Genomic DNA, 24,899 nt, shown 5'->3' with positions numbered 1-24,899 from the left:
CAAGACACTCTCGTCACAAGTTCCCTGTGGTGCCGGAACCCTAAACCTCCTGCTCTTGCCACCTCCCTGCAATGTCCCGGGCCCCGTGGGGAGCGTGAGGAAGGTGCCCCGTACATGGCGTTGGCGGTGACCAGCAGGTCGGCATTGTCGAAGAGCGTGACACCCGGCACCTCCACGATGAGCACGTAGATGAGCTCGATGGCCAGCATGAGCGCCAGCTTCCCGATGCAGTTGATCTGCAGGAACACGGAGCAGGCCAGCAGGCTGAGCAGCACGCTGTAGGTGAAGTACTGCGGGCAGAGGGCACTGGCATCAGCTCCCCAGGCCCTGCCCTTCCCCTGGCCCCGTGCATCTTCCAGTCTGAGCTGGCTCAAGTGAGGCCTGGGCTGGGCATGTTTCTGCTGATGTAAATTTCCCAACAGGTGTGATGGAAGGCGAAGGGCCCTGGTTAGGAACCAGGAGATGGGCTCCAGCTGGAGTCTGGCCATTGCCTGCAGGACAGCCCCACATTACAGCTACGCTGCAGGCCCAGGCTGCCCTGGGTTTCAGCCGTGATCCAGGCTGGGCTTTGTGTGCCTCGGGCTGTGTGCTCAGCCCCTCTGAGCCTCAGTGTCCCCTCTGCAAGACTTCCTATCTCACGGCTTGCTGTGATGCACACAAGCAAGGAAGCCCTCGCTGCACTGTCCGGCACCCTCAATAACCGTGGGGAACCCCTCATCTGCAGCTTTGAACTACAAAGCTCCAAAAGCTGAATGTGTTTTCATGACTCCTGTAAGGGCCACGCCTGAACGGAGCTGCTCTGGTGACAAAAGCTGACCTCACTGCTGGGACGCTAGTTATCTTTATCCTGTCTCCTGTGACACGCAGACATGCTGCTACTGTGCAAATATGACCACTTCATGATCAGACTCCACTGGGGGTGGGAGGCAACCTTTTAAAATCTGAAAAATTCTGAAGTCCAAAATATATGGGGCCCCAAAGGTTTCAGAGGAGGGATCATGCCCTGTGCTGTTCCCTTTGGGGAAGCCCCTTCTGGTCTCTGAGCCTCCGTTTCCTTCTTAGACAACTGAGGGGCTGAACCAGATCATCTTGGAGGTCCCCATCTGTTGCTGTCCCTTGATGCACATCATCATCGGTTATTGTTGTTATTATTTTTAATTTAATAAAAATTACTGTTTCTGAGTCAGGCCTCCAGACATTTAGTCTTCGCACACAGCCTCGGCCCTGGGCTGCAGCAGCCCCCAGGGCAGACCCTCAGCTCCCCAGGCCTTCCGGAGCCAAGGAAAGACTGCCGAGGGCCCCTGGGTGATTGGATTGTTGGGGGAAGCCTCCCACCACTGGGAACAGGAGCAGAAGAGGGAATGAGGAGGGCATGCCTAGAGGAGTAAGCTCAGAGCCCCAGAGCCCCAGGCTTTGAGAGGAGGGATGGGAGCTCCAAGAGCCAGCCTGGATTCCCATTCAGACCCTGGCCCAGACAACCAGGAGGCCAACATTGGATGCTGGGGACCCCCCCAGGGCCTGGTCTGTAAGGAGTTGCTGAATCAGGAGAAACCTTTAAGGAGGGTGGTCAGCTGGTGGGGGCTGAAGGCTGGCACCAAGCCTCTCCCACAAATGAGGAGCCAGAATCTGCCCACTGCCACCCTCTCCCCCCGGCCTTAGCCACACCAGGGGAACCACCATCAAGGGGCAAGTACGAGACTGAAAATAGCCTCTGCTCCTCACAAACAGCCCTCAGAAAGCTGAAGTGCTCCTGTGGGCTCTCAGCCAGATGTGAGAGGCAGCAGAGGCTAGGGAGGCTAGGGAGGTGAGGCTGGGGAGGGGAGGCTAGGAAGGGGAGGCTGGGTGCAACATGGCTGCTTGGAAGAGACAGAGAGCTTGCCACCAGCCCAGGGGCGGGGCGGGGCGGGGCGGGGCAGGGGTGGGGCTACACCTGCCTGGGTGAGCTGGGGCCAACCCCTGCTCCTCCCTGGGCCTTCTCTGCCCTATCTGTACAACTGAGAGCCAGATCCCAGGCTGGGAGGGAAGCCCACACTGGCAGCCCACAGCACCCCTCAGCTGCAGTCACAGGCCCTTTGGGAGTTGGATGAAAACATGAACCTTCTCCCCAGAAAAAGGCAAACTGCCCCCATCTTACTGGCTTCATGTGTGCACCCATAGGGAGCTGGGGATGTGAGAAGGGGGAGGCTGGAAACCTGGCCCAACTGCTGACTAGCGAACTGCTCCCTGTCAAATGCAGCACCGTGAACGAAGCACCTTGCACGCCACAGGTGCTTAATATATGCTGCTCTCCGAATAAGGATACGTGGCACTATTTTTAAACCCAAATGCCTATAGGCACAAAATTTCTTTTTGAGGTGATAAAAGTATTCTAAAATTAGATGATGATGATGGTTGTACACATTGGTGAACACATGAAAAGCTACTGAACCGTGCACTTTGAACGGGTGAGATTTATAGTAGTGCTGGTTTGGGATTGGGTTCCTTTGCTCCCCTCTCTCCTCTCTGACCCTAACAGCTGGGGCTTAGGTGGGTTCTCCTGAGGTGGGGTAGGGTCTGCTAGAGAAGTGGAGGGTCCAGAAAGTTTTGCCCTCGGATCAGGAGCACGAACTCTGTCTGGAGCCGGACAAGTTGAATAAGAGCTCCAGCTCTGTTGAGTCCTGGCTGTGTGACCTGGGGTAAATTACTTAGCCTCTCTGTGTCTCAGGTTCTTCGCCTCTACAAAGGAGATAATATAACACTTATGTCATAGGCTGTTGGGAGGATTTCATTAGTAAGTGTGTATAGAGCCCTTAGCCACAGTCCCTGGTAAGCACTATAGAAACAACAGCTACACCATTGTCATCATCATCGTCATACAGAGGAGGCTCCCCTTGTTCCCAGTGTCTGGCACGTAGGAGTGAGAGATATTGGGGTAAGCGGGTCTCTAGAAGACAGTAAGCTGGTGAGACCCTGTCCTTCAGACTGTCCTGAGCAGCTGAGGGGACAGTGGGGGAGGGCAAGGGAATCTTCACCACTCCCTTCCAGCCCTTGCACACCCAGTACCTCGGGGAAGTTGCAGTTGGGCCAGGGGCTGCCACAGAAGCCCTGCTCATCACCCAGGCTGTAGTTGACGGCCGACTCTGCCACGTGACATGCGTTGACCTGGCTTGCGCTGATGTTGTGCTCCTGTGCCAAGCAGCCCAGCAGGTCCTTGGAGTTGCATGTGAACTGGGGGCAGGGAGGAGGGTGGTGAGGGCAGGGTAAGCTGCTGGGGGACAGGTAGGGTAAGCCCAGCTGCAGGCTCCCACCCGTCCTCCACCTCAGGTGCAGTATGACACTGATGGGGACAAAATCTGAAAGAGGCTGAGGAACGGGCAAGGTTTGCCCAGCTGCCCTGGCTGGAGGGGGTGTGGCTGGCGTGCCCTGCCAAGGAGGGGCACTTAAACATGCCTTAGGGACATTCCCTAAACTCTTCCTGGCCCCACCAGGCTTGAGAATGAAGAGCTAAGAACTTCACTTAGTGGGAGAGTACCAAGCATAGTGGCTCATGCCTGTAATCCCAGCATTTTGAGAGGCCAAGGCCAGCAGATCACTTGAGCCCAGGAGTTTGAGACCAGTCTGGCAACCAGCCTGGCAACATGGGGAAACCCCATCTCTAAAAAAAAAAAAAAAATTAGCTGGGCATGGTGGTGGTGCACACCTGTAGTCTCAGCTACTTGGGAGGCTGAGGCAGGAGAATGGCATAAACCCAGGAGGCAGAGCTTGCAGTGAGCTGAGATCCGGCCACTGCACCCCAGCCTGGGTGACAGAGCAAGACTCTGTCTCAAAAAAAAAAAAAAAACTGAAAAAAAAAAAAAAAGAATCCATGTGAGGCACATTGAGTCAAAGCTTATCCCAGACCCAGGAGCGACACAAATAAGAAAGTCTCTCCTAGCCCTGCCGGGCGGGTACGTGGCTCCAATGGGTTTGATCCAATGGGGCTGTGGAGGTGCTGGGAGATCGTGCAGCCACCCACCATGTTGACAAAAGCCGCCAGGAACACCAGGGTGATGGTGAACACCCCAACTAGGGTGCTGTTCATCTTGGACCGCACGATCTTCCTGGAGAGAGTCTGCAGCGGGGAGGGGAAGAGCTAGGGTGGGGGTGGGGGGTAGATAGAGAGGGAGGGAGGGAGAGACGGAATAGCATTCAGCAAGGACTCCACAAATGGCCCTGGGAGTGTAGTGGACCTACCTGTGTCTCTCCCCAGCATGACCCCCGGGCCTTCCTGGTGGCCCTCCCAGCCTGCAAGTCTCCAACCTTGAACTGCTGCAACATTGCTTCCAGGTCAACGGCAGGGCAGATTCTGCAGCTGACCAGGAGCGGGACTACGTGGGGAACCCAGGTGAGAGAGGCAGGATGAGAGGAAAGATGGTATCTTGACCCAACAGAGAAATCAATAAAAAAGCACATTGACCTGCTGTGTGCCATCAGGGAGGGGCGGTGGGTGGCAGCTGAGGAGTCGTGGAGGGCTCAGAATGTTCCCCGGAAGGTTGAGAAGGCTTCTGGGAGGGAGTGGGCAGTGGTAGGTTTAAGGATTTGGAGAGGATTAGGCCTCACTCAGGAGGAGGAACTGAGCAGCGAGGAGCAGGAGGGAGGTGGATGTGGCCCTGAGCACGGAGTGAGCTCTGTCCTTAGCACAAAGCTCCATGGACCTGCCATTTCCCTCACCCTCTCCTCCTCTGTATTCTTCCACTAGACAAACCATGTCTACTCAAAGACCCCCTGCAGCTTTGGTAATTAAATGATTGGGCTCCTAAGTCCCATTTCTGCCACCAAATCTGATGCAGCTGGCCTTGTAAATGATGTCCCCCTCATCTCCCATGCAACCTAGGCTGGAAAAAGAATCTGATGGACAGAGAAGCAAAACAGTGGATCCATGATGCCCCACCCCTACCTGCCCCAACCCTTCCTGCTGAGGTCTATCTGCTACAGACATGCTAAGTGTCCATAAAACCCCCAAGGGCAGACAGGGTGGTTGAAAAAGCACTGAACCAGGAGTCGGGAAGCCTGGACTTGGCTTGGTTTTTCCTTTGTGTTCCTGAGCAAGCCACATCCCATCTCTGAAGTCTCCTATTTGTAGGGCTCTTAGGACCTTTGGGCACCCCCAGCTTTTGTGGTGAGTGAAGCAGGCAAAGGTCTCTACCCCAATCATGGGCCGTGAGCATCCCTGAAAATTCCTGCTGAAAGTGCCAGACCACAAGGCTTCTCCTCCATCCCCTGATACTGAGAGTGTCTGTAGTTGGCCACACTGACAGCTAAATAGGTCATAGGGCCATAGCATGACCACCATGTGACCACTCACTCCCAGTGGGGAGGGGAACTAGCTTGTGTGCTACAGTATTTGCTGCCAACCCAAAAAAGTGTCGGGCCCTTGGTCCAGTGTTGAAGCTTCAGCTGCAACCCAAACCCACTACATGTGCAGCATCCATGAGGGCCCATCACATGGGACTTCAGTGGCAAAGGGACTTCCAACACAAATATACTCATGCTGCTGACTGTAACATGAGTAATAAAGTTTTTGTCTCTGACCCAGGAGTCTCGTGTCTTCTGCCAGCCTCTACGAAACAGCAACAAGCAAACTCATTAGCTTGTAAGTAGGGTAAAATCACACCTTAGACCCTTCAGCATTCTAGACAAAAAGTCAGGTCCCTGCTCACCCCCAGGTCTTGGGCTTGGGGCTGGCTGTGTGCATAGGGAAAGTGTATATCTTTCTGACCCCAGAATCCTCCTCCACCCTTCCAGCAAAGCCATTTCCTATCAGCAGAGGGAAAGAGGGGACCACAAAGACGGACAGATCACAGGAAGAACTGCTGCCATGGCAGAGGACTGGCAGTCTCGCACAGGCTACAGGCTGAAAGATGAAGGCCTGGGACTCCATCTCCCCAGCAGGAGAGCCTCCCAGGTATGCTCCTATACCACCAAGCCTGTGGCACATGTTCTGAGCAAACACTGGGATAATGAAGGAGACCCTCTGGGATAATAAAAGAGACCCTCTGACCAAACCGTCTTATGTGGTAGAAGGAAAGTTAAGTGTGATCTGAAGAGCATAAGCTTGTATTAAAATCTTGCTTAATAGACATAGAAATGAATCAAATAGATTGAGGGTCCAGAAACAAATCCTTCCATTTATGGCCCAATGATTTTGACAAGCGTTCCAAGACAATGGTGAAAGGGCAGTCTTTTCAACAAATGGTGCTGGGACACATGGATATCCACAGGCAAAAAAATGAAGTTGGGTCCCTACTGCACCCTGTACAAAAATTAACTCAAAATGGACCAGAAAACTTAAATGTAAAAGCCAAAACTACAGAACTCTTACGGGAAAACAGACAAGTAGATCTTTGTGACTTTGGATCAGGCAACGGTTTCTTAGAGGTGACACCAAAAGCACCAATCAAAAAAGAAAAAATACATAAATTGGACTTTATCAAAATTAATTATTTTTGTCCTTCAACTAACACCATCAGGAAAGTTAAAAAAAAAAAAAAGTATTGGTGAGGATGCAGAGAAGCTGGAATCCTTGTGCATTGCTGGTGGGAATGTAAAATGAGGCAGCCACTGAGGAAAACAGTAGGGCAGCTCCTCAAAAACTCAAGCATAGAATTATTCTTATGATCCAGTAATTCCACTTCTGGGTATATGCCCCAAATAATTTGAAACAGGGACTTGTACAGATACTTGTACACCCTTGTTCACAGCTGTATTCTTCCTAATAGCCTGAAAGTGGAAACAATTTAATCGTCCATCAATTGATGAATAAACAAAATGTGATATATCCATACACAGGAATATTTTTCAGGCATAAAGAGAGTAAAGTGCTGTTACATGCTGCAATATGGACGAGCCTTAAAACTAACATGCTCAGTGCATGAAACCAGTCTCACAAGGCCACGTGAGATGCCCTTTATGTGAGATGTCCAGAACACGCGAATGATAGAGACAAAGTAGATGAGTGGTTGTCGAGGGCTGTGGTGATCAGGGAGGGAGGAGTGACTGCTAATGGGTCTGGGGGTTTCTTCTGGGGATGACAACAACATTCTGGAATCAGCATCAATAGTTGAATAACTTTGTGAATACACTAAAAACTCGTGTATTAAAAGTTCATTCACCTGTATAAAGGTGAATTTTATGGTATGCAAATTATGTCTCAATGAAGCTCTTATTTTAAAAAATCTTGTTCAGCCTCTTACTGGCTGTGTGATCCTACACTCTGAACTTCAGTCTCCTTACTGGGAAATTGGGAATAGCTCTCTCCCAGAGTGGCTATCAAGACTTAGCAAAGTGATGCATTTGAAAGTGCTCTGTAAGCTGTTAAATGCAACAGAAAAGTTAGTTAATGTTTGCATTTTAAAGAGCTATATCGCCAATAAGAATGAAAGTCCTTATTTCCCATTTAAAGGAATTTTTGGTTTCACAGCTGGGTAAAGTGTTTTGGCACTAGCATGCGGATCTTACTCTGAAATGGTATGACAGATGGTTTCAAATCGTTGGCTGCTGAAAATTTTGTCATTCTATCTCCATCCCCTTCCCCCAACCCCACCCCAACTCCTATTTGCCCTATGTTGTTTAAACTGCTCAGTTCTGATCACCCCATCCACTGATTGAGAGGCTTCCTTCATCATTTTGCAACCACCAATGTAATGACTGATAGAGGCAAAGGTTACTAATACATGCTAAAACTTTCTTAATAAAAGGTGGTCGGGCAATAGGGTATGCACATTAGCTTCCTGGTGAATATGGGACCAGGAGCCCCACCAGGACCATCCAGAGGCCAGGAGAAGAACTGTAGGCTTAAAAAAAATATCAATGTTAGATGTGGCTCTACCAGCTAATGAATGACTGAATGTGCACTGGTTTGCTTGCTACAAGTCAACTTCCCGCCACACTTTTTTTTTTTTTTTGAGACGGAGTCTCCCTCTGTTGCCCAGGCTGGAGTGCAGTGGCACAATCTCTGCTCACTGCAAGCTCCGCCTCCCGGGTTCACGCCATTCTCCCGCCTCAGCCTCCAGAGTGGCTGGGACCACAGGCGCCCGCCAACACGCCCGGCTAATTTTGTTTTTGTATTTTTAGTAGAGACAGGGTTTCACCGTGTTAGCCAGGTGAAACCAGGATGGTCGCAGTCTCCTGATCTCGTGATCCACCCACCTTAGACTCCCAAAGTGCTGGGATTTACAGGCGTGAGCCACCGCACCCGGTCACCCTCTACACTCTTTAAAAAGACTTTCTCGTTGATCTTAAAACCTAGTAGGTAACTGTTTTTTATCAGTTAATTTTTGGAATTGCTGCTTTTTTGAAGTCTCCAGAAGATTTGACATCCTGTCTTGATAACAGTTTATAGAGTGTCTCATTTCCTATAATTAGAGAGTTCATCTATATGTCAACCCTAAATCCAGATTTTACCTCAGTGTGGATCTTAAAACTCTTGGCTGGGTGCGGTGGCTCATGCCTGTAATCCCAGCACTTTGGGAGGCTGAGGAGGGTGGATCACAAGGTCGGGAGATCGAGAGCATCCTGGCTAACACGGTGAAACCCCGTCTCTACTAAAAATACAAAAAATTAGCCAGGCATTGTGGCAGGCGCCTGTAGTCTCAGCTACTTGAGAAACTGAGGCAGAAGAATGGCATGAACCCGGGAGGTGGAGCTGGCAGTGAGCCAAGATCATGCCATTGCACTCCAGCCTGGGCAACAGAGCAAGACTCCGTCTCAAAAACAACAACAACAACAACAACAACCACAACAACAAAACTCTTTGCCAGGGGCAGAGTCTCTTCCCAGGGCTACACCACAAATGCAGTCAGATTGTGGAGAGGATTTTCTAGCAGGATGACTGTCTGTACCAGCCAATCACTTAATGCCTGCTCATAATCAGAGCCCAGAAAAAGAACTGTGTTCAAAAAATAAGTTCAGAACCAGTACATTCCCAATCTGATTAATTCAAATCAATTCAACATGAAAAACAGGAGTGGGAACATAGTTAATAAACTGTGATTGGGGTAAGGAACAGTTTGATCCTGGCCTCTTTGAATGTCTCCAGGCACGCTGAAGACCTCCCTGGGCCCCTGTCTGTGATGCGGGGCCAGGGTATTGCAAAGATAAAAGGAGGGGATGAAATTGGATGGCAAAAAAGTTTAAGAATACAGCCTCTTTGACAAGGAGCTAATAAAAGAAGCAGTAGCTCCTACTTCAGAAAAAGAAAAAAAAGGTAAGAAAACCACAGAGGTCAAACCTGGCAGTCTGTAGAAGGGCCCACCCGGTGCTCTCGTCATTTGGCCTTTCAGGAGTCGACTGGACATATTAGCAGAGGCAGTGTCCTGGAGGGGAGGCTCATGGGCTCTGAATTAAAAGCCACCTGGTTTTAAATCCTAGCAATAACCACTTCCTAACTATAGGATCTAGAAAAGGCTGTCTAACCTCTCTGGGCTTCCGTTTCCTCATCTGCAAAGTAGATTCAATAAAAGCCACCTTTGAGGCTCAGGAAACACAGCTCAAAGTAGCATAGCTTGGATGTGGATCCTGGACTGTCCTGTCTTGAAAAACACAGGGGGAACCTACAATATGCCTCCTGGAACGAAGACCTCTCCATCTCCTAAATGAATGATGTGTATGATGAGATGTGAATGGTGAGAGGAATGTGCCCCCTGAGCATGCAGGCGGAAAGGTGAACATGGGAATCCTAAAATCCTCACAGGATGGAAGGCACCTAGGAGGGGAGGGGTACTGGTTGCACGGTTAGACCCTATTTTAGAAATTGTGGACCAGGACTTGAGTTGGAGTGGTAGAAAGGAGAACCAGCAAGGTGGGCTTAGCTACACACAGGCTGCAAGGAGAGGGGAAGAGGCTCTGTCGGTGACTGCAGAGCAGACAGGGCCCACAGGAGGCTCTGGTCACAGATCCCAGGTGCTCATTCGATCAGGTCCAGGGGATCAGTACAAGGTAGACCAAGAGCAAGCCATCAGGCTGGGGGATAAGAGAGATTCACACACACACACACACACACACACACACACACACACACAGACACACACACACACACACAGAGACACACACACAGAGACACACAGACACACACACACACACACACAGAGCTACGCAGCTGAGTTCCCCCATAGGGCCCATCTGTACCTAAGTATTTGGAGCTGGCTAAAGAGGGAAGGGGCTGCACTTAGGAGCCGTGAGCAAACTCCCTATCCCTGGAGGTGATCAAGCAAAGCAGAGGCTGGCGCACCCCTCGCAGGGTTATCACTGGGAAATCCAGCCTCAGGTGGGTGGCTGGGCTCTCTCACTGCATGGGCCCCTTCCAACCTGAGATCCTCTGAGTTGTGGACAACGTGTGATGGTGAGCAGGGCTTTAACATGGTTTTCTCCAGGAAAAGCAGTTCTGGGGCCCAGGTCAGCACAGATGCCAAGGGAAGGAGCGGGGGTTCGTGCAGATGTGCAGACTTGCCCTCTAAGACAGCATCTCCAGAAGGAAGCACTCAGGGGGACGGTCCCTAAGGCAAGACATCTGAGGGGCAGCGGGGGCTCTGCAAGGCAGCTGAGGCTCAGGAGTGAAACCAGGACTTGAGGACACGATGAAGACCAAGGCACCAAGTTAGCCCCGCTGAGAAATCCAGGGGAGTGTGTGAGCTGCACTGAGCTGTGTCTGGAACAGACCGAATAGGCCCAAGATAAAAAGGCCACCAGAGCACTTAGTAAGAAGGCAAAACCCAGAAAGGACCAGGGAAAACTGCTCCCCGACAGCCAGAGAAGACAACTCACTCAGCCGACACTTTCTCATATTTCTGTCTTTGAAAAGGTTAAAATATGGACAGTTTAAGGAAGTCAGTCCATGTTGTTCTGGGAAAATTGAAAAGTAAATGAAATAGAGAAAGAGACTGACACTACCTGGCTTGGGGGTAATTTGGGAACTGTCGTATCTCTTTGCAAAGCCACTCCCTGTGACTTCTGAGAGACTGAGAAAATGAGAAAAAGTTTCTGAGTTCTGGTAAAACCACAAATGTTTTTCAAAAGAAAACGGAAGAACCCTAAACACTGCAGGCTAGTCAGCTTCGTGTCAGCACCTGCAAAGGTGAGAAAATGAACTTCATTGGTCAACCCACTGCAGTGAGTGTGCCACAGTGCTCAGTGACAGGCTGACATCTGCATCAGGGAAGAAGGGGTACTGCTCCCCGCCATGCACATGGCAGGAGGTACAGCCAGGTAGAATCTCCTTTCATGTCTTCACATGCAAGCTGTTTAACCCACAACACGAAAGAGGGAAGAAGAATTCAATGGAAAGAAGTTCATATTACAAACGACTTTTCAAATTGGGCTCTGCGTTCCAGAAAGTGGATAAACCCTGAGAAAATGGCTAATCAGGCCACGAGAGAAGGAGGCGGCAAGGATAGGAGCTGAGGGTGGGTGCTGGAGTCTATTTAATGGGTCGACCTCCAGCCCAGAGCGGCAGGTTCCAGGCTTCATAAGCCACTAAAATTCTTTAATGAAGCCTTCTATCTGTAAGATGGAAAAAGCAGGCTACCTAGCTGGATGGTATGGGACTGGGGGGACAGTGTTTGTGTAGCCTGGGGATGGAGGGTGAGTATTCCATCTACCAGCCCCCTCCCCCACCCCAAGGAAACCGAGGCCTCCACAGAACAGAGGCAGCAAAACTCACTGGGCTAGATAAAAGAACGGAGAACATGCTCAGTGAATTTCGCATTGATAACAAAATAGGCGAATTCAACAATACCAAAGAAGGCAGGGATGATTTTCATAACTCATCTTGAACTGTGGGGAAAAAAACTCATGAGACCAACAATGGCCAGTGAAGGTGGCTGCAGGCAGGAAAATGGGTCCATCCTTCCCCTCCTCCACAACTGACTGCAAATCAGGAAACTCAAACGGAATGAAATCAGTAGAGCTCAGGTTCGCCTAAGCCCCTAACAGAAAAGGAAGGAAATTTAGGTTCAAGCTTAAAAAATGGCAGACTATGCACAGCTTTGATTCTGATTTGAATGGGCTAATTAAGTGCCTGAAACAAACAAAGAATGACTTTGCCTCAGGTTCCTTACTTAAAAAGAAATGTTCTCGTTGAGGTTCAGCAAAAGAACTTTTAACTATGGTGTACTTTTTTTGTAGGTGGTTGTGACTTTTCACTGTGGCAATATTTATACAACATAGAATCTGCCATTTTAACCATTTGTAAGTGTACCATTCAGTGGCATTAACCACACTCATGTTGTGCAACCAATATTGCTATCAATTTCCAAAACCCTCTTATCACCCCAAACAGAAGCTCTGAACCCATTAAGCAATAATGCCCGATCTCCCTCCTGCCAGCCACTGGGAATCTCTAGTCTGCTTTCTGTGTCTATGAATTTGCCTGTTCTAGGCATTTCATATAAATGGAATCAGATGATACATGTGACCTTTTGTGTCTGGCTTCTTTCACTCACTGTCATGTTTTCAAGGTCCTTCTATGTGGTAGCATGGAACGGCGCTGCATTCCTCTTTGTGGTGGAATAACATTCCACTGCAGTATACACGAACTTTGTTTATCTATTCATCTGCTCATGGATGCTTGGGTTGTTTCCACTTTGTGGCGATTGAGAAAATACGGTGTCCTTTCATAGCCACGGGATGAAGAAGTGGAACTGACCACTCTGGATAAAGCAGGCTAGGGGGGCCTTGACAACCGCAAGACCAAAAGGCAGGAGTGGCTGAACATGGGGCAGGAGGGAGGTTGTGGCCTTGAGGAAGGAGGGTCAGTGAAGAGGCAGGGAACCAGCTAACGTTAAGCCCTACAATGCAGCCTATCAGATGCTATAATACTAGCAACTGACAGAGCACGCGGCTCAGCATGGCGTGCTTCTCAGACGTGCCCGATGGCTCTGGCTGACCCTGCCCTCTCTGGCTGTCCACCTCTGCACCTGGCAGGGGAGGTGAACCACAGCAGGTGATTCCTAAGGTCCCTTCCAGTTCTGACAATCAGTCTAACAAGACCTTGACCACGATGTGACTATACAGTTAATAGACTAATAATGGCCCTCTCTGGAGGGTGGAGAGAGAAAGGGGACTTTGGAGGGGATGAAGGTCCAATTCCTCCAGAAGGAAGACGTGGTGCTCACTGCAGAAGAGGGAGTTATGGCAAGGCTGCACCTTAGTGCCCCACTGCCCACCCTAGAGGCTTAGCTCCCAGTGAGTGTCAGGGAGGAGTCAGAGAGGCTCAGCAGATGTGGGAGAGGCACAGATCTGCCCCAGGGATGAGTGCTTCCTGGGGGCCAGCCTGGTGCGTCAGGGAATTCTGAAACCACTGGTGAAGAAACTGAGGGAAAGGCCTGATGGGCACGGCAAACAGGAACATAAGTGGTTTCTACCACAGACCAGAATGACCCGGAGCCAGGTCACATTGAGGGACACAGCCTGGACAGGGGACACAGCACGCCTAAGAGATATGGAAGAAAAACTCAGAACAAGAGCCACATTTCTGCCGCCAACACCAGCCGGCTGTGTGGCCTGCGTGGAAATACCGAATCACTCTAGGGCCACACTCCTCATCTACATGCTGGGTGGCTCAAGACCTATAATCTCTGAGGTCCCCTCCAGGGAAAATTCCAGAGCACATGGGAGCACCAAAGTGCATGTCGAGGGAGACCTCCCCCACGCCCATTGTCTCAGCAAATATTCACTGGGCACTGCTCTGTGCCAGGCTTGGTGCTAGGCGTCCTTCCTTCCTTGTGCATAACATGAACAGGCGCAGCAGCCACAGCATCTTCTGGTTGCAGAGATTTGCCAAGGGCAAGTTAAAGCAGCCAGTGAAGAACAGGTTCCCGCTGACCATTTGCCCACCTCCAGGTGAGCTTGCTGCCAATGCCAATGGAGAGGTGTGGCTGGCATCAGGCACTCTCCCACCCCTGCCAAGCACAATACTCGGGCCCCTTCACATTTCAGGCCCCTGCGTAGGGCCCCTACCAGGGCTGAGACAAGCGGGAAGAAGGTGGTTGCAACCCAGCTGTCAGCTACACTCACCTTTATGCAGGAGTAGATCACAGACACAAACACCACCAAGGTCAGCAGCAGGGAACAGGTCAGGTAGAAGCTGAGCATGAATACGGAGCTGGAGGGAGAGAGGAGGGGAGGGAGAAGCCAGGCTCAGGTGGCAGGGCTGCACCTTCTGGGGGGCCTGCCTGACAAGCAGGCCACAGGTCCCCCGTGCCCATCCTCACAGCTTCAGAGGGCCTGGGCTCTGAAATCCGGAGAGGGAACCTCAAGTTGCTCCATCTCCCCTAATCCACTGCCCAGCCTTTTGCACTGACTGCCTGAGCAGGGCTTACACAGCCTTGCAGGTGGATTCTGGAGCCCTCCCCATAAGGGTATGGTTCCCTCCCCTTCCGGTGGGGACAGCAGCCCACAGGAAGCTGAATGGAGAACCGGTGACACCTGATAGGTATTTTGCCTAGTTCTCAGCTATTCACTGATGTGCTTCATTTAGCTTGGAAGAACCACCTGGTTATTCCCTCCAAGTCGTCACTCACGGCTCCATAAACAACTGTGAAGGCTGAAAACTGATTGGATCAGTGGCCTTCATTTCTAGAAATGCCTTTGTCAGCAGCACAGCCAGTCACTCTTTGAGAAACAGGGGTGACTGTCTCTTTAGAAGGGCAGAATCTCTAAGCCCCACCCCCTTTCCACTGCCAGGTCCCAAAACAAGTCTGTGGTACTGCCACGTCCCATAGTTTTTGCTCCTCTATTCCTAGCCAGTTCAACAAGAAAAATGCAAGGATTTCCCTCTGCCCCTCCTTTCAGATGCAGATCACAGGTGACCTTCAGAGCCACCGCGGGTGGCCACCCTCAGACAAAAGTGTAAGTGTAAGTGACTTTCCATCCGGAACTTCCCATTGGCCCTCCTGGGGCAAGGGCTGGCCTGGAGACAACATACCCCGCCATAGCACCAGGTGGCTGTTCAAGGGAGGAAGAGTGGCCTGAAGATGCCAGGTGTTGTTATGGGGTTAAAAGCCAGTGGGGGGCGTGAGAGGCAGGTGAACACCTCTAGGGAGGATTCAAACAGCATCTTTGTTCCAGGCCTCCACAGAAGCCAGCACTTAGCTGTCTTCAACAAATGGAACAAGAGAAAAGAATTCTCTTCAGAGGAAAAGAAAGACCTTTAGAGTGGCTTTCCTAGAGAGGAGGTGGCTAGAGAATGACCTCTGCCAATGTCTAAGCCACTTGGAGGGAATGAAGCTGTTGCAGGCAGGGCAGGTAACTGAGATGACCCAGCCCTCAAGCCGCTGCAGAGAAGGAAAAGCAGCAAAGAGGCAGGACTATGCACTCAAGCTACAGGGACTGTCAGTTACAACGGGATTATAAACCAGATTGCTTTTTTTTTTGAGACAGAGTCTCACTTTGTTGCCCAGGCCGGAGTGCAGTGGTGTGATCTCGGCTCACTGCAACCTCTGCCTCCCAGGTTCAAGTGATTCTCCCACCTCAGCCTACTGAGTAGCTGGGATTACAGGTGTGCACCACCACACCTGGCTGATTTTTTGCATTTCCACTGTGTTGGCCAGGCTGGTCTTGAACTCCTGGCCTCAAGTGATCCACCTCCCTTGGCCTCCCAAAGTGCTGGGATTACAGACATGAGCCACTGTGCCCAGCCTCCAGATTGCTTCTTGATACTTGTGGGTCCACATCAGTACAGAAAGATGGGGTTTTATGCCAACAAGGACCCCAGCTCTGCACAGCCTCAGTGCAGGGGTCAACCAGGGTGGAGCTGGCTGCCAGTGCCTGGTTTTCACCTGTGGCATCCAACAGAGTCACGGCAGATACAAATGTAAGGGAGATCTTTTCATTCTTTTAATGTTGTTAAAAATAAAATACATGTCAACATGATGTACCTCCTTCTATGGTACACGGAGAAGGACACATCATCACTTCAGTGGGAGCCTTGCCAAAATCTAATCATGAAAAAACATCAGACGCACTCAAATGGAAACTACAAATTAATTGGCCAGTAATCCTCAAAAGTGCCAAGGTCATGAAAGACAAGCAAAGACTAAGGAACTATCACAGATGGGAGGGGATGGAGGACATGAATCAACTACATGTGACGCAGGATCCTGAAAAGGCTCCGGGGACACAAGCTGGATAGTGAGGGGAAAACGACGAATTAGAATAAGGTCAGTAGATGAGTTAATAGTATCATTTTAGTGTTGATTTCCTGGTTTTGATCATTACACTACAGTTACAGAAGTTGTCAACATTCGGGGAAACTGGATGCAGGACGCACAGAATCCCTCTCGGCTACTTTTGTAACTTCTCAAATACCATTATATCAACATGAAAAACAGAAGGTACTGGCTTTGGGGACTCTTTAGATGAAGCAAGGCTTAGAAGATATAACCAAATTCAATCAGCGGATTTTGAGTAGATCCTGGCTACAAATAAAACTAAAAGTAGAAGACATTTTGGGGGACAGTTTGAGAAATTTGAATATGGACTGGGTAGTAGGTGATAGTAGGGAATTTATGCTAATTTTTTTGGTATATAAAGTATTGGGGTTAAGGAGGAAAATGTCCTTAAATTAGGTGTACATTGAGGCTTTTATGGGTAAATGTCTTTGTGTCTAAATTTACTTTAAAACAATCAGAATAAAATAGATGAAACAAACACTGCAAAATATTAACAGCTATTCTATCTAGGGGATGGGTACTAATTAGATTAATTACTTTTCTGTGCATTTGAGGAATTACATAATAAAAAGTAAAAATATGTATTTATGCATACACTTGTATGTATGTGTGTATATATATGTATAGGTGTATGTGTATAGGTGTACATACATAAGGCAATTATGTTTCTCTTCCCAAGCGAGACTCTAATGTGAATGACAATTTAACAAACACTTCATTTCCAAAAGCCATGCATACTTCAAAGTACCCCCCCATAGAAGCCACAGGCTTTCTCGGCGACACAGCCAGTCCTCAGAAAAGTTCAGAAACACCTCTTTGTGAAATACTTTCAGAACTTGAAATCCATTCTTAGAAATATCCACAATAGTAGAAAACCTGCATCTTTTGAATATTTTTTTTTTCCAAGAATTAAAGGTTACACAGAAAGCAGCCCAGGGAATACTTTGGGTGACTCAATTGTCAGTGGTGGAGTGGGTTAATGGGACGAGACAATTAAGTGATAAAAAGGCGTCTCTTGACCAGGCGCGGTGGCTCACACCTATAATCCTAGCACTTTGGGAGGACAAGGCAGGTGGATTGCCTGAGCTTGGGAGTTCGAGACCAGCCCAGGCAACATGGTGAAACCCTGTCCCACTAAAATACAAAAAATTAGCCAGGCATGGTGGTGGGTGCCTGTATTCCCAGCTACTCAGGAGGCTGAGGCAGGAGAAATGCTTGAACTCGGGAGGCGGAAGTTGTAGTGAGCCAAGATGGTGCCTCTGCACTCCAGCCTGGGCAACAGAGTGAGACTCTGTCTCCCTCTCCCTAAAAAAAGCAACTCTCGTACAGCTAAGCAGCGACCGGTGAGAAGTCGCCCACCCTGGAATGAGCACATCATCTTCCTACCCAGAGAGGTCAGACCCCCGGCTTCCTATCCCACTGAGGGCACACTCAGAAACTTCTCTCCCTGCCTAAGCAAGTGTAGGCCAGACTCCCTGCTCTGTTCTCCTAAATGACCACCCCCTCCCAACCCTGGGATTCCCTGCAGCCAGGGGAAGGAGCCCAAGAGGGCTGGGGATACTCACTGGGGCACGATGGTGATCTGGACAAAGCAGATGAAGAGGAAGACGAGCGACGCACACGCCACATAGGCACCAAATCGGTCATCTACCTGCTTGGAGTACTGAGAGGAGACGGGCATGGTGAGAAGGGCCAAGACACCTGGCCTAGTCCACTCCAGCCCTGTCAATCCCACACACTCAGGGCAGCCACTCAGGGGTGGTCACTTGTGCAGCCCACTCCCACAACAAGGAAGACCCGAGAACCAGAGCCAGACTTAGACCCCAGGAAACCATTCCAGATCACCAGACGGTGGTGCCTATGGAGAGGGCAGTTGAGAGGGATCTGAAACCTTCTGCAGGTGAGTCACCTTCAGGGTAATCCATGCTGATCACGGCCATACATGACTGCACACCATCTACCCGCTAGGAAACATGTCAGGTGTCTACAGGCCTCATCCAGCACCCCCACAACAGCCCGGGAAGTCAGAATATAACGGCTGTCATTTCTTCTTCAGAGATGAGCAAGCTGGGCCTCAGAGAGCTCACAAGACTTGTCCAAAGTCACATCTGAGGCTCCTTGCCCCAGCTCCTCCCATGATACCAATCAGCCACACTGATGGAGGTTGGGCTGGCACAGTCACCCAGAGTAACACCCAAGTCAGGTCCATACACTGCTGGTCCATTTCCACAGCTCCACCTCGCTGATTCAGTGTGCTTGTCTAGTTGAATGCTGATGAGCACACCCCAAGTCCACTTTAACTGAACCCTGGGGAGACGCTGCCACACAGTGCGAAGAGAACTGACCAGACGGGGGTCTGGCTCCAGCTCTGTCGCTACTTCACTGGGTGGCTGAAAGCAGGTCCCCCAACCACTCTGGGCTTTAGCTTTCACATTCACAATGTGAGGAAATGCAACAGAGAGATCTTCACTATCCCTGCCAACTTTACCACCTTGAGGTCTCAATGGGACAAAGCAGTTGGGCTATCCATCGACAACGATAATAACAACAATGCAAATAGCAACGAATATGCACCGAACGCCTACTATGCGACAGATACTGTGTCATACATAGAAACTCTGCTGGGCATGGTGGCTCACGCCTGTAATCCCAGCATTTTGGGAGACCGAGGCAGGTGGATCACCTGAGGTCAGGAGTTCAAGATCAGCCTGTCCAACACAGTGAAACCCTATCTCTACTAAAAATACAAAAATTAGCCGGGAGTGGTGGAGGGTGCCTATCATCCTAGCTACACAGGAGGCTGAGGCAGAAGAATTACTTGAATCCAGCGGGAGGAGGTTGCAGTGAGCCAAGATCAAGCCACTGGACTCCAGCCTGGCCAACAGAGTGCAACTCCGTTTCAAAAAAAAAAAAGAAACTCATTTCATCCTCACTATAACCCTATGAAGTGGGAATGTTAACTGCCCCATTTTCTAGATAATGAAACTAAGGCACAGAGAAGTTAAGATGTATCCCTTCCAACCAGGGAAGCCTCCCTAGACCTCACATCTCCCTAGGCAGCGCAGCATCAGAGCTGGGGAAACTGAGGCCACCCCTTCCATGGTGCTGGGGGCAGGACGGAGCTGTACGGTTTCCTTGCCCTCCTCCTGGTCCTGATTCAGTACCGGGGCCTCCTTCCCACCCAGGGTGCTGTACCTTCTTCTCTAAGTCAGGCTCCCTGAAGGTCAGGAGGAACTTGCGGACATGCTCAGACCGAAGCCTGTCAATGCTCCTGGCATCAATGGCGCGGCCCAGAAACTCATCTACTTCATCCTCAGGGTTCGCACTCTCCTGGGCATTCCTGGGGAGCAGAAGGCACGGGCGTGAGACAGGTTGACCACAGGGGCACCAGCAGAGGGCTGGCTCTTCCAACCATCCCCCCAGACTCTCAGAAAGGCCCGGCAGCTGTCCACCATCAGCCCAATCAGGGCAGCAGGAGCTGAGACTGAGACCAGAAGCCTAAGCCGAGCTCTTAACAACTGCACAGGTGAACAGACAACTGCCCAAGTCTCAGCCCTTCCGGCTTAAGGGGGTTGTTGACAATAGGCTTTTCTGACTCTGTTAACATATTTTATTAGCATAACAATGTGAGCTACCATTGATGGTTTAATTGGACTTTCCCTACAGCTAACAGGCTTTGCTCTTTACCCTCCAGCTCTGCTATCCTCCTGAAAAGAAGCCCTAGATCAGGGAGCAAGAGTTTCTCGGGTTTTTGCCACGGGGACTGTGGCCCACCTGGTTTCTTTCACCCAGCTCAGGGCACTCTTGAGAAGCAGGTTTCATAGACTTGAGTGCTGACCTTCAACACCCTGTTTCTCAGGGTAAAGCCCAGTCCTGGAGTGGAATTTCTGACAGTCCTGAGAACCGGAAGTGAAGGAGGGAGAAGTGGGCATTGCCTCGGGGCACTGGATGCCAGGCGCTGCTGACCAGTGTGTAAGGTCTGCACTTTCCTGAGGGAGCCCATGTGTGTGCACACATGCACGTGCGTGTCACGGAGATAAAATGGGCAGTGCTGAGCCCTGTCCTTCTGCTGGGTGGCCTGGGTTCCTGGGCTGCCCTAGCCTGTCTGGGGCCGCTGCTGACCACCTGATGGCTAGGGGGAGCTCCATTCACTCTCAGCGAAGACTGCAAGAGGGGTCATTTTCCATGGAGTGTGGAGAAACCAAATGATAAGGTGGATTGGGAGATATCCCCTAGACCCAGGGAGCAGGAATAAGGAAGGGCACATTACTCACTTGTCCTTGGGGTCTTCAAAGCCCTAAAAGAGGATAGAGAAAGAGAATGAGAACAGAGAGAACCCAAAGCTCAGAGGCTTCTAAAAGGCTGCAGCTCATCTCTCTACAGTCTCCCAAAGGGCGTGGACATAGAGAGTATGGTCACTCAGGACCTCCTTCCTTCCTCCCTCCCTCATTCCCTCCCTCCCTCCCTTCCCTTGGAGAATACAGCTGGGCTCTCCCTAAGAGACAGGTGCTGTGCTAGACACTGGGGACGCCCTGAGATTTCACTTCATCCACAGGCACAATCCATGTGTCTAAGCTCTTCCTGCCCCCATGCTCAACTCCCTTCCTAAACCTCTCCTCACCATCCTCCTGCACCCTGGGCTCGGAGGGACCCCTCTCAATCCTGGTCCTTACTCAGATGGAAATCGGGAAACTGCTGGGCTGCACAATCTCTGTCACAGGGACACACTCATGCACACTCACCTCCTCGTGTACATCACACCGAGCACACATAAAATCTCCAGGAGTTAGCACATTTTGCACTTTAAAAAATTACACTCTAGTTACCTGCAACAGCTGTTTTAGTAACTGAGAATCAATGCATTCTTGCAAGGCCAGGGTTGGTTGGGGACTCAGAGGGTAAGGAACCCACCTGCCACAGATCTGACTGCTGTTCTATCAGAGGTGAGGGTGGGAAGGGCCCTTACCAGCTCTCAGACTCAAAGCCCCCTTTAATTTATGAATTTCACAAAGGGAGAGAGGTGTGTCGGGGTCTCACCAGTGGTGGCAGAATGGAGGCTTCCCCACTGTGGGGAAGGGTAGAGTCTCACAGGTGGTGCAGGAGGTGACAAGTAGCCCCAAGACTTGCTGTTTAGATTAGCCTCGGGATGCCAGGATTAGGACAGAGGATGCCCCTTCCCTGGCAGTGTAGAGCACTCTGCTGGGCAAACAGAGTTCGGCAAACACTGGGTGAACCCAAAATCCAAATGAACACACCCCTCTTCATTCCCAATGAGGACAGTTTGAAAATACAAAAAGATGGATTTATGTTCCTCTCCATGAGCCAGGGCTATCAGGCACTGAAACAGACATGGGGCCCTGGTGGCATAGAGCTCTACCCCCAGCTGAGGGCTCCGGGGAGCCTCAGCAGCCTCTGGAGTCACCTCCAAGTGACCAACTATGGGCTCTGAGCTCCTCCCAGGCTGCCAGTGCCAGCCCAGGATGGCCTGGTAGTTGTCTGCCTAGGCAAACTGCACCCTTCTCCTTGTCCTCTGAGAATGGCCAGGCCCTCCCTCCAGGCTATAAAGTGGTCCCACGTCACCATCCCAGCCCGGGGCTGGAGGCGTAGATGTCACTCAAGTGAGCACTCCCTCCGGGGGGCAGGCCTGTGCCTGATGCTCCCAGGATCCCTCAGAGCACAGGTGTGGTGGGCAGCAGAGAGCTGGACAAGCAAGCTTCCCGCGGAAGACCCCCTGCAAGGGGCTGGCCCACTCAATTCCATCCCAGGAGCTGGCAAAAATTTTGCTACAGAACTGAGAACTGAGCTATATTACATGCATGCTGGTCTCTATGACTCAAAAATAGGCCGAAATGGTGTGAATAAGCCTGTTCTGGCCTTTCCCGATGCTCCTTTGGTCATCTGCTGAGGCTGGTGCAGGGCTATCAGGCACTGAAACAGACATGGGGCCCTGGTGGCACAGAGCTCTACCCCCAGCTCTACCCCCAGCTGAGGGCTCCGGGGAGCCTCAGCAGCCTCTGGAGTCACCTCCAAGTTTTTCTTCCTCTGGAGTCACCTCCAGTTTTTGTTCCTGTGCTGAGTGGGGGGCCGGGACCATCCTAACCACACTACTTGTCATGTTGGTGTGGAGAGCCCAGTGCCAGGTCACTATGGCGAGTTGGTAACAGGACAGATAACACCGGTCCACAAACCATGGCAGGGGGACTGTTAAGAACACAACGGAGTGGACTGGGCTCAAATCCCGCCACCTACTTACTCTAACAGTTCCAGGACAGCGGCTACTTGGCCTCCCCCAGTCTGCCTACACTCCCTCCTGCAGCACCCGGGCCCCACTCTACTGACCATTCCTGGGTTTGGTGAGAGGCGCTCAAGCCCACGTGTCTTCCCACTGGCAACCTTTCCATTAATAAATAACCTTAAAGACCTTATGACACTGGTGCGTAAGCATCAACCAGCACGGCTCATCACTGTGTTTTAGAAGCTGGGTAAAAGCTGGAAAAAGATTTAAAAGGCACTGCTGACTCCGAGTTCAAACCTTCTAACAGCTCTCAGTCACTACTGTGTGCTCCCGGGCCCTCATCCCCGCTTCAGGGGACTATTTCTCGTGAAACTCATCCAGTATGGGCAGCTCAGGGTGAAAGCTTGCCTTCTGTGGATCTCTCTCCAGGATGCCAGGCACGTGTAGCACAGAAAGCCCAATGGTCCTTGTGGCAGCTGCAGAACCTGTCTCCATCCCCAGCCTAGATATTCCCACTGGCCATGCTGGAGTGGGGCCCAGAGGCTGGTCACTGATGGTGGTCCCCTCAGGGGACACCGGGCCCAGCCAGGACAGGAGCCTCTGTTCCCACAGCCCTGTTCTTCTGCACTCCTTCCCCTCCCTGCTGGGCAAAGCGATGAACGCCATGGAGGAGACTTCCTGGCAGCCTCCTTCTCCAGAGACTGTCCCTTCGCCATGACAGTCCTGACTGTGAATTCTTCCAAAGTTCCTTGTCCTAATGATGAACAATATATCTGCCAACCTGGTGCCTACAGTCCAAACTATCTCCTTTAAGACTTCAAGATAACTAAAGATAGAGCTTATATCAAACATCACTAAAAAATAACTTTCCATGGATTCTAAACAGAAAGAATCTCTCACCACCAGGTCCTGCCTCTCTGTCGGTTGCTCCCTGCCCTTCCCCGGCCACCTCTCTGCCTTCCCTTCCTCCCCATCTCCCTCCCCTACTCCTCAGCTTCCCCTCCACTTCCTGCTCAATGCTCAATGCCTCCTCTCACTCGGTTCTCCTGCCCCTCTTTGCTATCCCTGCTCTCAATCCTTCCCCCTTTCCCGCTTTCTCCCTTATCTTTATTTTGAGATAAGATCTTGCTCTGTCCCCGAGGCTGGAGTGCAGTCATCATAGCTCACTGCAACCTCAACCTCTTGGGCTCAAGCCATCCTCCTGCCTCAGCCTCCCAAATAGCTGGGACTGAAGGAGATGCTACTATGCCTAGCTAGTTTTCCTTGTTAATGTTTGTAGAGTTGGGGTCTCACTATGCTGCCCAGGCTGGTTTCAAACGCTTGGCTGCCCTGACCATGTGAGTACAGAGTCTCCAGGAGACTATCAAAGGGCTGAGGTTACCATGGGGAGGGTCGCCAACTGCTCTTTGCTCAGGGGAGGGAGGGTGGTGGCTGGAGCCTTTAGTGACACTGACCAGGTCTGTGGAAATTCAGGTTTGGAGCCCTGGGGAAGGCCAGGCTTCTCCACTCTGCTGTCTGGTAACCCAGGCCCCCCCCTCCAGAGGTGTCTCTGCTGTCAAAATGTTAAAAGGGGGTCTTGGCTCAATTCACTTTTCCTCCTGTACATTTTCCTTAAACTTATATCATCTGCTACTCGTTGGCTAATAAGGAGCACAGCGACAGGGTCCCTGCCTGTCCCCTCCTCCAGGCTCCTGGCTCTTGTCTGCTGACTCCGCTGGATTTCCACGGAGTCCGCCTCTGATCCCTTCTTCCACAACCTCAACCGAGTCTGCTCCAGAGAGCCCAAACTTAGAGCTACTTGTGCAACATGCCCCTTCTTTGCTAAGTGGCCACATAGAAACACACACACACACACACACACACAGAGTCCCTGTGCCATCCCTCGGCCCTTCCTAGCGTGGGTGACTCCCACCTGGGAACCTGGTGCCCCTGAGCTGAGCAGCATGCCTGAGGGGCAGAAACCAAGCTCTCAGACAGAAGGAGAGAAACCACCACCACAGCAGCGTGGCTTCTTCCTCCTCTTCCCACCGGAATCCATCTTCCTGTCATTGCTGTCAGAGCCCAGGCAGTGCATCCTGAATTCACCTGTCCCTGTGTGTGCAGGTCCCTGGAGGTGGGGCTGACACCCAACCATGGCCTCCCCGATTTGCTCAGCCCATGTGCTCCCACTGGAAGGCTGGCATTAGTGGGGGGTGTTTCTCAGCACAGAGGGCAAAGGGGACCACCACCTGGCACTTCCCAGAAAGCACTAGGGTAGTTTCTGAGCAACTGAACCAAAAGATGTGGTTTCACTTGCCTGGGAAATGCAGGAGGTGCTGGAAGAGGGTATGACAAGCTGGTGCCCACCCAACTCCCCAGGGCCTCACCAGACAGTGCCAAGAGACAGCTGGAGGCTGTGGCTGGCCGAGTCTAGCCAGACATGCCTGCTTCCAGGCTGTGCCGCAAGCTCTGCCAAGAGGGAGGGAGGAAGGGGTGCTGCC

General features: G+C 51.1%; 1 protein-coding gene across 1 annotated transcript in view; it reads right to left on the bottom strand.

Moving 5' to 3' along the window:
- ADCY5 (adenylate cyclase 5) overlaps nucleotides 1–24,899 on the bottom strand; it is a 165,804-nt gene that overhangs the window by 18,142 nt on the left and 122,763 nt on the right. The window contains 7 exon segments of the mRNA XM_017855346.1: nucleotides 115–290; nucleotides 3,043–3,207; nucleotides 3,995–4,111; nucleotides 14,029–14,116; nucleotides 17,750–17,847; nucleotides 19,380–19,524; nucleotides 20,459–20,481. Of these exon segments, the coding sequence (XP_017710835.1) occupies nucleotides 115–290; nucleotides 3,043–3,207; nucleotides 3,995–4,111; nucleotides 14,029–14,116; nucleotides 17,750–17,847; nucleotides 19,380–19,524; nucleotides 20,459–20,481 (812 nt within the window).

Source organism: Rhinopithecus bieti, unplaced genomic scaffold (assembly GCF_001698545.2).
Source record: "Rhinopithecus bieti isolate Rb0 unplaced genomic scaffold, ASM169854v2 scaffold_39586, whole genome shotgun sequence".
NCBI lineage: Eukaryota > Metazoa > Chordata > Mammalia > Primates > Cercopithecidae > Rhinopithecus > Rhinopithecus bieti.
This window is presented reverse-complemented; position numbering and strand designations above follow the sequence as displayed.